General features: G+C 52.1%; 1 protein-coding gene across 1 annotated transcript in view; it reads right to left on the reverse strand.

Moving 5' to 3' along the window:
• LOC144731165 (inositol 1,4,5-trisphosphate-gated calcium channel ITPR1-like) overlaps window positions 1-10976 on the reverse strand; it is a 233752-nt gene extending 222776 nt beyond the window's left edge. Inside the window, exon 1 of the mRNA XM_078612129.1 lies at window positions 10855-10976. Coding sequence (XP_078468255.1) covers window positions 10855-10943 — 89 coding nt within the window. The 5' untranslated portion in view covers window positions 10944-10976. The remainder of the gene's footprint in view (window positions 1-10854) is intronic.
• Between the last annotated feature and the right edge of the window lie 2271 nt (window positions 10977-13247).

The following is a 13247-nucleotide window of genomic DNA, read 5'->3' on the forward strand; positions in this document are numbered from 1 at the left end:
GTCGAAATAGATGTTAAATAATGTGGGAGCCAGAGGACATCCCTGTCACACACACACATACACACACACATACACACACACACACATACACACACACATACACACACACATACACACACACATACTCACATACACACACATACACACACACATACACACACACATACACACACACATACACACACATACACACATACACACACACATACACACACACATACACACACACATGCACACATACACACACACATACATACACACATACACACACACACACACATACACACACAACAACCGCCATTCGCCACTAAGTGGCGGTGACGTCACCACGACGCTTGTGCCAGGCCATGTGCACCTTGAGGCCACGTGAAGTGTCGAACGCCCGCTGGCAGGAGGTCACGGGGCAGACCCAGGTGCCACGGGTCGACTGACCGAGATGACCGAGACGACTGGCTGATGCACCACCTGTGCCCCCTACTGTGCCAACTTGCTGTGCTTTAGCCACCCGGCGCTCCGCTCGTTGTTGTGAGCGTCGCTCCTCCGCCCTCCGTTGTTGTTGGAGGGCGACTGCCTCCAACTGCCCAGTAGCGTCCTTCACGAGCCTCCTCCACTGAGGCCGATCTTGACACCGCTGGTACCAGTCATCGGCAAGTCCACTCAGCTCCACGTCCTCCTGTACCACATCACTCCATCTCTTCTCTAGCCCGTGCCGCACCCGTTTAGCCCCCTTGATCCGGCCGAACAAAAGCTGTTTTGGCATGCGGTGGCTGGGCATGCGGGCTACATGACCCAGCCAACGCAGCCTTGCCTGCCGGAGGAGCTCACTGATGGGACTTTGCCCAGATCTTTCAAGGACTTGTGAGCTCCTCACACAATCCAGCCTGGTTAAACCCAGGATGGATCGTAGGCAGGCCAGCCTAAATGTTTCCAACCGGCGAAGATGCTCCACTAGGGGGGTCCACGTTTCGCAAGCATAGAGAAGGGAGGGAATGACCGTGGCCGAGAAGACCTGAAGCTTCGTGCGGAGCGACAGACCAGGTAGCTTCCACACAGCGTTACGCAACCGATGAAAAGATATTGCCGCTCGACTGATTCGGAGTGAGACCTCTGCTGATAAACTGGAGCCGGTCATGAGCACACTGCCCAGGTATGGGAAACTCTCTACTCTCTCCACAACTGCCCCATCACCGATTGGGAGTTGTGGGGGCGGAGTGCCCGATGGTACAAAATACCCAGGCAGGTGCTTAGTTTTGGTGGGGCTGATGGTAAGGCCCCACCTCTTAGTGGCACGCTCCAGTCTCAGCAGCAGCGTCTCCAACTCCTCTTCTGAATGAGCAGCTATTACCAAATCATCGGCATACATAACGTGGTTGACCAATAGGGAGCCATCCCTTGATCGCACCCGGGCGTCGATCAGCCTCCCATTGTATCTGTACCAAATGGTAATTCCCCCGGTACAGCTATTGAAGGCTTCACGAACTACGCAGTCGAAATAGATGTTAAATAATGTGGGAGCCAGAGGACATCCCTGTCGCACCCCAAGGTGTACAGGGAAAGGCTCCGACTCCCGGCCACGTAGTTTTACCCGGGCCCGCTCACCATCATGAAGGTCCTTAATGATCGTGAGCAGAGGGTCAGGGACTCCGAAAGCACGAAGAACAACCCAGAGCCCAGTCCTACTGATGGTATCATAGGCCTTGACCAGGTCAATAAAGCAGAGATGTAGGTCTTTTTGGAATTCCCTACACCTCTGCTGTAGCAGACGGACAGAAAATATGGCATCTGTGCAGGACCGCCCTTTCCTGAAACCACATTGGGGCTCCGCAAGCCTCTCCTCAGCATGCCTAGCAAGGCGATGTTGAATAATCCTTGCCAGGACCTTACCCGGCACACTGAGGAGTGAGATGCCCCTGTAGTTGTTACAGTCGGTACGGTCCCCCTTCTTAAAGAGGGGGACCACCAGGGCATCCGTCCAGTGGTCCAGACTGTTGTTATGATGTCATATAGGGCAGTCTGTGCACAAACGCCACCCTCCCTCAGCATTTCGCCTGGGAGATCATCTCTGCCCGGTGCCTTCCCTGGTCTCAGACTCCGGATCGCCCTCAGTACTTCCTCAACAGCCGGTACCTCAGCCAGCCACTCACAGGGGGTGACCTCTTCCAATATTTGAGGCACCGCAGCCTCAGCAGGGTTATCCCCACTTTGTGCCATGATGTTTTCCTGGCTGAGAGATTTTCCCTCCCCCAGGACCTCACAGAAATGCTCAGCAAATCTGCAAACCTGTTCCTGGGGGTCGGAGATTGGATCACCGTTTTTTCCTCTAATGATGGTAATAGGTGTGGCGCTGCAGGTTACTTTTTTGATGGAGTTAAATAGTGATTTGTGATCGCGGGCCACTGAGGCAGACTCCATCTCCTCAGCAACCCGCGACCACCACCCATCCTTACAGCGCCTCACGGCTCTCCGAACCTCCGAGCGAAGACTGCGGTAAACCTCCTCATTCTCTGACGTGGGATGCTGTAGGCGATGAGAGTGGGCCTGTCGCTTTTTCTCAATTAACCTGAACACCTCCTCCGTCAGCCAGGGTTCCCGGGGAGGTCTGGACCGCGTACCCAAAGCAGCCATTGCAGCTGCATGAGTCACAGTCTTAAACCTCGCCCATTTACCCTCGACATCAGGTGGAGTGGGGGACGATGCCAACCCCAGCTGCAAGCGATGATGAAATTCTCGCTTGCAACTTTCATCAGCTAACTTAGACCAGGCCACTTTTGGTTGGAATGGGATCCTGGGTGTACACCCACCACCGGAGTGGAAGAATGGCAGGCGCATCTTACAGATGACTAGTCGATGGTCAGAGGGCAGATCAGCTCCACGGTAGGTCCTGGTGTCAAGGACATGGGCTCGCATCCGCTGGTCCGTCACTACGTAGTCCAGCAGATGTTCTTGCTTGGACCCGGCATGCATCCATGATGTTGTGTGGATGCGCCGATGCCGGAAGAGCGTGTTAGTAATTACAAGCCCATGGGCTGCACAAAAATCTAGCAGCCTCCTACCGTTATTATTGAGCTGATCTGGCCCATGCCTTCCAATCACTCCAGACCAGGTGCCAGTATCATGACCAACTCGGGCATTGAAGTCACCCAACAAGATGACTCTGTCCCGAGTGGCCACTTTAGCCAGCACCTGTGACAGGAGGTCATAGAAAGCGTCCGACTCATCGGCTTTGCCTGCATCCCTCCACAGATGTTCGTCTTCGGTGGGGGCATAAGTAACCACGACCACCACTCCTCGCCTCTGGTTGATGGGAAGGCGAGCCCAAAGTATCCTGGGGCTTACAGCTTCCCACACCTCACCGCCACGCTCCCACGCCCCCTTCATTCTTTTGTTCAGAAGAAGAGCCACACCCTGTTGTTTGGCAGTCTCCTGCCCCGAGTAGAGGACTGTCCACCCCTCATGGTGGCAGGAGCCAGAACCGGTCCACCGGACCTCCTGAATGCCACAGAGATCCAGGCGGTACCGGTCCAGCTCCCGACAGAGGAGTGGCAGCCTCTCCTCCGCAGTGAGCGTTCGAACATTCCACGTGGCCATCCGCAATGGTTTTTCGTTGTTTCTGGAGGAGCCCCGAGGGTTAAAATTCAATCTCCTGGCTCCGCCAAATGGGGTTTGGCCAGGAGACGTCATAAAAGCCTGACCCCCCGGGGCCTCCGGCACAAGCTTATTAATTACAGGTTTATGTTTACTTCGTAGTTTAGTGGTGGTTAATTGAAGGTGGAGGGGTTACCAGCCCCTCGCACCCGTCCAGAGCCCCCGTTTAGCCACTGTGGTGGTCACAGACGCCATGAGGGGAGAGGCCAATGGGCATTGGCCCTCCCCCCACAGCACTGCCCACGACAATGTTGCCCGTCCGGCACCGCGAGGAGGTACACACATACACACACACATACACACATACACACACACATACACACACACATACACACATACACACACACATACACACACACATACACACACACATACACACACACATACACACACACACATACACACACACATACACACATACACACACACACATACACACACACACATACACACATACACACACACATACACACACACGTACACACACACATACACACACATACACACATACACACACACATACACACACACATACACACACACATACACACACACACATACACACACACATACACACATACACACACACACACATACACACACACACATACACACATACACACACACATACACACACACGTACACACAAACATACACACACATACACACATACACACACACACGCACACACACACACGCACTCACACACATACACACACACACGCACACACACACACACATACACACACACATACACACACACATACACACACACACACACACATACACACACACACATACACACACATACACACACACACACATACACACACACACATACACACACACACATACACACACACATACACACACACATACACACACACACGCACACACACACACGCACTCACACACATACACACACACACGCACACACACACATACACACATACACACACACACACATACACACACACACATACACACATACACACACACATACACACACACGTACACACAAACATACACACACATACACACATACACACACACACGCACACACACACACGCACTCACACACATACACACACACACGCACACACGCACACACGCACACACACACACGCACTCACACACGCATACACACACACACGCACACACACACATACACACACGCACTATGTATGTGCAGCACACATAGTGTATGGCCTCAACACTACCCCGTGCGTGCACGCAGTGGAGTGGTTATCGCTGTACGCCACTAACCACACGACCCCCCGAGTTCGATTCCCGTAGGTCCACTCGGCCTTAAGTGAGTACCTGGCGGGTGTGTTAAACAACGGCAGTGGGGAGACAAAGGTGGCCGGGCGCGTGGTGTTGGCCACACCATCGTGTGCCATTGCGAGCCTTCATCGGTGCTACTCGCGAATAGCACTTGCCCCTACAACCTATTCAAAGGCTATACGGTGGGGGGTGTACCTTTGTCTTTGTGAAGGCGAAACAAATGGAATGCATCGCACACTCCGAGGGTGTCCCTGTGAACCGTGAGCGCACGCAGACACTTGAGGGGCCGCCCATAAATGACGTCACGCGATTTTGGACGATTTTGGACCCCCCCCCTTCTCCTCGTCACACGGCGTCACAAAAAGTCAGACCCACCCCTCAAATATGACGTCACAAAGCTCTGCCCCCCCCCCCCCCCAATTTTCTTTTTTAACATGCTTCAAATCGCTTTAAACGATTGTCATTGTAGCGCGTATTTAATGTGGCGCTGCACTCGGATGTTGAAGGAGAAGACATTTATCAAAACGTCTATTTTATTAAGCAGAACGTGTCGTCTATATCTATTTAAAGCAGCGCGTTTCGATGCGACGTCACATTTCTCAAACCCCCCCCCCTCGTCACACATCGTCACAAATGTCTGACCCCCCCCACCCCCCCCCCTAGGTGCGTGACGTCATTTATGGACCGCCCCCTAGACGTGAGCACGTGAGCACGCCCGGCGCATGCGGAGGCGTCGCTGGGACTCTTCCTTGCGAATCGCTGACGGGAGGGGCCTTTGAGATGCACAAAGACAAAGCTCCCCTCCCACAGTATAGCCTTGACACAACTATTGGGGCAAGAAGTGCTCGTCGAGAGAAGCGCCTATGAGGATCAACACGGTTAAATTTCGATTTAAAGCTTTCGTGACTGCAAGGATTCATCTTCTTGGTTCTTTCGGTAAAGTCACGTAGAAGGGAAATAATAAAATAAAAAAATAAACCATGATAAAATATAATAACATTTCGATTTAAAGCTGTCGTGACTGCAAGGATTCATCTTCTTGGTTCTTTCGGTAAAGTCACGTAGAAGGGAAATAATAAAATAAAAAAATAAACCATGATAAAATATAATAACATTTCGATTTAAAGCTTTCGTGACTGCAAGGATTCATCTTCTTGGTTCTTTCGGTAAAGTCACGTAGAAGGGAAGTAATAAAAATAAAACATTATAAAATAATTCTCACGACGTTTCGGCTACAACGCAAGCAGCCGTAAATATGCTAAATTCTTCTTGATATGCAAATTATTTTGTCAAGGCGCTCTTCTTCCACCTCCAAACCAGCTTATATAAACGCTCCAAGCTTGGCAGTGTTTCATTCTTCACCTGAAGACGGCTGCCTGCGTTGTAGCCGAAACGTCGTGAGAATTAGACTTTACCGAAAGATCCAAGAAGATCAACACGGCATCACGAGGGGGGGGGGGGGCAGCACCACGCCCGGCCGCCTTTGTCTCCCGTTTGGCGATGTTTACACGCCGCACCAGGTACTCATTTGAGGCTGAGTCGACCTAGGGGAGGTTACACCGAGGACCGATTCGGTTCAATCGTCGCCGGCGTTTGCCGCGCGTCGCCATTGAACTTGGGTCCACCGAGCGCTCGCACGCGAGCCGATCCCATCGCTCCGTCTCCTCGGCAGAGGTTCACCCTGGCAAAATGCTCGTCAGCAAACGGGGCATGTGCGCAGTGCCGGATGAAGCGAGTGCGGGACCTGTAGCGTATGTTACGAAGGGGCCCTAAATAAAAATAAAATAAAAAAAACACGAGAATATTAAAACACGTAAATGTTTAACTTGCATAGTAAAGTAATTGCATGGTAAATTGTATTTTTTCATTTGCTATACAGCCAGATAATACGACAAATCGCTAACCTTAAACACCCAGTCGTTCGTAAAAGTTGAAGGCGGTATAGTACTACAGTAATAGAGCAAGTGCAGAATCACTGAACCGGAATTGATAGCTTGAAAGCATTTAGCGCGGGGCCCTTAAAAGTGCGGGGCCCGTAGCTACTACACGTGCAGTAGCTACTACACGTGTAGCTACTACACGTGTAGCTACTACACGTGTAGCTACTACACGTGCAGTAGCTACTACACGTGTAGCTACTACACGTGTAGCTACTACACGTGTAGTAGCTACACGTGTTGTAGCTACTACACGTGCAGTAGCTACTACACGTGCAGTAGCTACTACACGTGTAGCTACTACACGTGTAGCTACTACACGTGTAGCTACTACACGTGTTGTAGCTACTACACGTGTTGTAGCTACTACACGTGCAGTAGCTACTACACGTGTAGCTACTACACGTGCGGCTACTACACGTGTAGCTACTACACGTGTTGTAGCTACTACACGTGTTGTAGCTACTACACGTGCAGCTACTACACGTGCAGCTACTACACGTGTAGCTACTACACGTGTAGCTACTACACGTGCAGCTACTACACGTGCAGCTACTACACGTGTAGCTACTACACGTGCAGCTACTACACGTGCAGCTACTACACGTGCAGCTACTACACGTGCAGCTACTACACGTGCAGCTACTACACGTGTTGTAGCTACTACACGTGTTGTAGCTACTACACGTGTAGTAGCTGCACGTGTAGTAGCTGCACGTGTAGTAGTAGCTGCACGTGTAGTAGTAGCTGCACGTGTAGTAGCTTCACGTGTAGCTACTACACGTGAAGCTACTACACGTGTAGCTACTACACGTGTTGTAGCTACTACACGTGTTGTAGCTACTACACGTGTAGCTACTACACGTGTAGCTACTACACGTGCAGCTACTACACGTGCAGCTACTACACGTGCAGCTACTACTACACGTGCAGCTACTACTACACGTGCAGTAGCTACTTGTGTAGTAGCTACTACACGTGTAGCTACTTGTGCTACTGTGATAATCCTGCACCGCGTGTGTGGTAAAAAAAACTAAATCAATGTCACGTGGCAACGTGTCGTGTGCAGCTGCGTTGGGTGGTGGAGGGGTTACGGTACACAGCTTCCGATTGACATCGAATGATCGTCACCCGTGTGGGCCGTGAAATGCACGTTGCATTACCCACGCACGCACACACAACGGCAGCCAAGGCGCCCTTTCTCTCCTGGTGTTTTGTAATACTCATACTGGGGGTGCTGCTGCTGCTGCTGAGTCTTTGGGGGGTCATAGGTAGCACATGGGGAGCCGCACGAATAGCTGGGGAACAGGAAGGCGTCGTGCTATCCCCGTAGCCGAGTGGTGGTCTGGGAATCACGTTGGATGTCGTGTCGGTGTGTAGGCGTGTTGGTGAGTCTGTGTGTTGGTGTGTTGGTGAGTCGGTGTGTTGGTGAGTCTGTGTGTTGGTGAGTTGGTGTGCTGGTGAGTCTGTGTGTTGGTGAGTTGGTGTGTTGGTGAGTCGCTGTGTTGGTGAGTTGGTGTGTTAGTGAGTTGGTGTGTTGGTGTGTTAGTGAGTTGGTGAGTCGGTGTGGTGGTGAGTCTGTGTGTTGGTGTGTTGGTGTGTTGGTAAGTCTGTGTGTTGGTGAGTCTGTGTGTTGGTGAGTCGCTGTGTTGGTGAGTCTGTGTTGGTGTGTTGGTGAGTCGGTGTGTTGGTGAGTCGGTGTGTTGGTGAGGCTGTGTGTTGGTGAGACTGTGTGTTGGTGAGTCGGTTAGTCGGTGTGGTGGTGAGTCTGTGTGTTGGTGTGTTGGTGAGTCGGTGTGTTGGTGAGTCAGTGTGTCAGTGTGTTGGTGTGTTGGTGAGTCTGTGTGTTGGTGAGTCGGTGTGGTGGTGAGTCTGTGTGTCGGTGTGTTGGTGAGTCTGTGTGTTGGTGAGTTGGTGAGTCTGTGTGTTGGTGAGTCGGTGTGTTGGTGTGTTGGTGAGTCTGTGTGTTGGTGAGTCTGTGTGTTGGTGAGTCTGTGTGTTGGTGAGTCGGTGTGTTGGTGTGTTGGTGAGTCAGTGTGTTGGTGAATCGGTGTGTTGGTGTGTTGGTGAGTCGGTGTGTTGGTGAGTCTGTGTGTTGGTGAGTCTGTGTGTTGGTGAGTCGGTTAGTCGGTGTGATGGTGATTCTGTGTGTTAGTGTGTTGGTGAGTCGGTGTGTTGGTGAGTCAGTGTGTCAGTGTGTTGGTGTGTTGGTGAGTCTGTGTGTTGGTGAGTCGGTGTGTTGGTGAGTCAGTGTGTTGGTGTGTTGGTGAGTCTGTGTGTTGGTAAGTTGGTGAGTCTGTGTGTTGGTGTGTTGGTGTGTTGGTGAGTCAGTGTGTTGGTGAGTCGGTGAGTCGGTGAGTCGGTGTGTTGGTGAATCTGTGTGTTGGTGAGTCGGTGTGGTGGTGAGTCTGTGTGTTGGTGTGTTGGTGAGTCTGTGTGTTGGTGAGTTGGTGAGTCTGTGTGTTGGTGAGTCGGTGTGTTGGTGTGTTTGTGAGTCTGTGTGTTGGTGAGTCTGTGTGTTGGTGAGTCGGTGTGTTGGTGTGTTGGTGAGTCAGTGTGTTGGTGAATCGGTGTGTTGGTGAGTCGGTGTGTTGGTGTGTTGGTGAGTCAGTGTGTTGGTGAATCGGTGTGTTGGTGTGTTGGTGAGTCAGTGTGTTGGTGAATCGGTGTGTTGGTGTGTTTGTGAGTCTGTGTGTTGGTGAGTCTGTGTGTTGGTGAGTCGGTGTGTTGGTGTGTTGGTGAGTCAGTGTGTTGGTGAATCGGTGTGTTGGTGAGTCAGTGTGTTGGTGAATCGGTGTGTTGGTGTGTTGGTGAGTCAGTGTGTTGGTGAATCGGTGTGTTGGTGTGTTGGTGAGTCAGTGTGTTGGTGTTCATGCGCTTTCCCACTGCTGGATGATGTGGCAGAATCAGAATATGTATTAATAATGGAGAAATCCGATGAGCTATGAAGCTCTTCTTATTCACAGATCGTGTCAACGGGGGGCGTAGTCAGTCGTCTGGAACGCCTCTGGGAAGCGATGCACTTTAAAATCATCATCCAGATTGACAAACTCAGTTCTTTAGAGTCGCTTTTTGTGTGTTTAGTCTGTTGCCCTTCAACCCGCACATCCGATTAGCGAAAGAAGTTCTACATACATACCCCAACAGAATGTGAAAGGCTATACGGGGTGGGGGGGGGGGTTATGTTTGTCCATAATATCGTTTTTTGGGGGGTTAGATCGCGTAAATATATAAATGTGTCGTTAAACCCGCCACCACCCGACACAGCCAACTCGTAAGGGTTGTCACGTCAACAGAACGTGGCCAATTCGTCACTAGTACAGCACTCACCGGATTCAGGCGACAGACAAATGTTATGAAGCTGGTTGTCATTACTGGCGAAACGTCGTACTCAGATTGTAAATGCTGTGGCTTGGCTCTCCGACACACCGGTGTGCTGTACTAGTATACTACACTATACACTACACTATACACTACACTATATACTACACTACACTATACACTACTATACACTACACGATACACTACACTATACAATATACTATACACTACACTACTATAAACAATACACTACTATACACAATACACTACACTATACACTAGTGCTGTACTAGTATACTACACTACAATATACTATACACTACACTATACAATATACTACACTATACACTACCCTTCTATGCACAATACACTACATTATACATTAGTGCTGTTCTGGTATACTACACTACACACTAGTGCTGTACTAGTGACGAATTGGCCACGTTCTGTTTACGTGACAACCCTTACTAGTTGGCTGTGTCGGGTGGTGGCGGGTTTAACGACACATTTATATATTTTTACGCGCTCTAACCCCCCCCCCCCAAAAAAAAAATAAACCTCTTATGGATGATATCAGTCGCGAAAGTCCTCCTCCTCCGCTTACCACGACGCGTTATGTGTTCGCGATGCCCGCGAGCGAGAAGGCGGTGGTGGTGAAACATCTCACCCGAGCGTGCACACGAATCCGCTGACCGAGCCCTCGGCGTACAGAGACACGTAGTCTCCGATATGCAGAAAGCTCGAGATATCCCCCATGACTCCGTGCAGGGGTGATCCTTACTCCGGCGACTGCTGCTGCTGCTGCCAAAGTCTCCACCCGCACCACCCCCCCCCCACCTCCTGCGCGCTCTCTTCCAAACTCCAACCCCGCTCCACGCTCCACTCGCACGGCTCCCCCCCCTCTCTGCTCCCCGTGCCCCACTAAAAACAACAAAACCCCGCCGCTGGATGTACGCACTCAAACGCTCTTTGTCTCGCACCGCTCGCCTCTCGGTCACCGACCGCCACGCGCAGAGGCGCAACGCGCGTGGCGGAGCAAGCAGGAGACGATGCGCGCTTGAAACGGTGTTTGGGGGTTGGGTGGATGGGGGTGCGCGCTGATGAACGAGAGTGTCTCGCTTCTGACGAATTGTCCACTCCTTGGCCTTTCTCCGCCTGCTCCTCTTCTCCCGCCGGCCCTCCCCCCTCCTCCTCCGTGTCTTCCGTGCGCCGTGGACCTTCTTGTCCCGTGACCCCCCCCCCAACGCCCCCGTCGCCCTCTCCTGCGTGTCGCGTGCACGACCCCACGACCTCGATCACGAACTTCTGTGCCCGCTGCGCATCATAGCCGGACGCGCGCCGCCAAGACCATCATCACCATCATCATCATCGCCACCACCTCCATCATCATCATCATCGCAATCGCCAGCACGAGCCGCACGTCTTTAAACCGAACGACGGCGCCGACTACAACAGCAGCAGCAGCAGCAACGGCGACACCCGATTCGGCCCCCTTCTTGTTTTGTTTCGCTGCGAGCACGTTCGATGAATTAATTCATTAATCGCCACAACCGCAAAACGCAGTGGGTGTTGAGCGGCGGTGATGGTGGTGATGTCGATGATGATCGCGAGAGGTTACGCGGCGCTGAGAGCCGTTGTGTTGATGGGAGCGTGCGCATCCCTTTGTTGACTTCTCTCGCTCTTCCAATCTGCGCTCTTCCCCTTTCCACTCACACGGACCTCCTCCGAGGGCAGGTCGCGCCGTCTCTCTCTCTGTGCGTGCGCGTAACTGTAGCGGAGAGGCAAGGGAGAGGAGAAAGAGAGAGAGAGGGAGAGAGGGGTAAGGGGAGGAGGCGTGGGCCGAGGGAAGCGATTGGGAGACGGGAGAGTGGGAGAGCGAGAGAGGGGAGGAGGAGGATGACTGGCGTAGTTTCCTAAATTCCAAGCTGCATCTCAGCCAATGAGAAGTCACCATCGTCGTAATAACAATTCTAATCGGTGCAATCACCGCCGTAATTATCACACGGCATCATATCGCAATTTGCAATCAGTCTAATAACATTCGTCGTGATGATCATCACCATGTACTGTACGTGCACAGGCCCTTGTGGTTAAGTCCACTGCTGGATGACAGCCAAGCCACGCCGCGCAGGTCGTGGGATTAGCTCGGCCATACTTCACCACTCTGGTCAATGCGAGCGGTGGGGATGACATAGAAGCACAGTACACAACGTGTGCTGATGCTGCTGAACACAACTTAGCCCCGAGTCTGCCTGCAACCCCGGTGGAGTCAGCTCTACAACGCCCCGTGCTGTTTCCATAACGCCAGTTGGATATAACGCGATGATGAATGCATTAGGGGAACACGTTTTTATAAATATATAACGCGGATTCCAATTTGGATATAACGCGATTTGAGTGAACGTAACTACGTCGCGCGAGAAGGAGCAAGCGCTCGTACGGCTGCCTCGGTGTAGCGTCGTCGCGGACGGCGGGATGCTGCTGGATGCTTCTAGACGCTACCCACGCGCCTCGGCTCTTTGTTCAGCATCTCACGTGTTGTCCGTGCCTCACCCCTACAATATATGCACAATATGTAAAATAACACGATTTTATTTTCCATAACCCCGGCGTTCTTCCGGAACGCAACTCCCACCGCGTTACGGGAGAAGGCGACCGCGATAACGGTGCAGGGTCCGCGTGGTTGAGCCCCATGCGGCGACAGCCCTGCTATCCAGCAGGCCCCAAAATTCCGGCTCAGCTTCCCCCGGATCTCACGAGAACCTCAGCGTCTATGAGCCAAGGGGCATGGGGAAGCCACTTCTGACATTTAACACCGGGGGCAAGGTCAGGGCCGTAGAGGGCGGAGTGCGGCGTAATTGCATTTGTTGCGCTGTGCTCCTACGTCCCCGCGTCCACGCAACCGCTACCCCCATCCTCCTCACCACCGCCAAGTGGCAATGACCGGTGCGGTGAAATGTGGTCAAATGACTCACGCGCGCGTTGAACTTTCTTCACACAGTACGTAGACAACCGTTGCTAATCGGAGGTGATTTAAAAGTGAAAAGCTCCGGCGGCTTC

This window comes from Lampetra planeri, chromosome 38, assembly GCF_965212315.1.
Source record: "Lampetra planeri chromosome 38, kcLamPlan1.2.h2, whole genome shotgun sequence".
Lineage (NCBI taxonomy): Eukaryota > Metazoa > Chordata > Hyperoartia > Petromyzontiformes > Petromyzontidae > Lampetra > Lampetra planeri.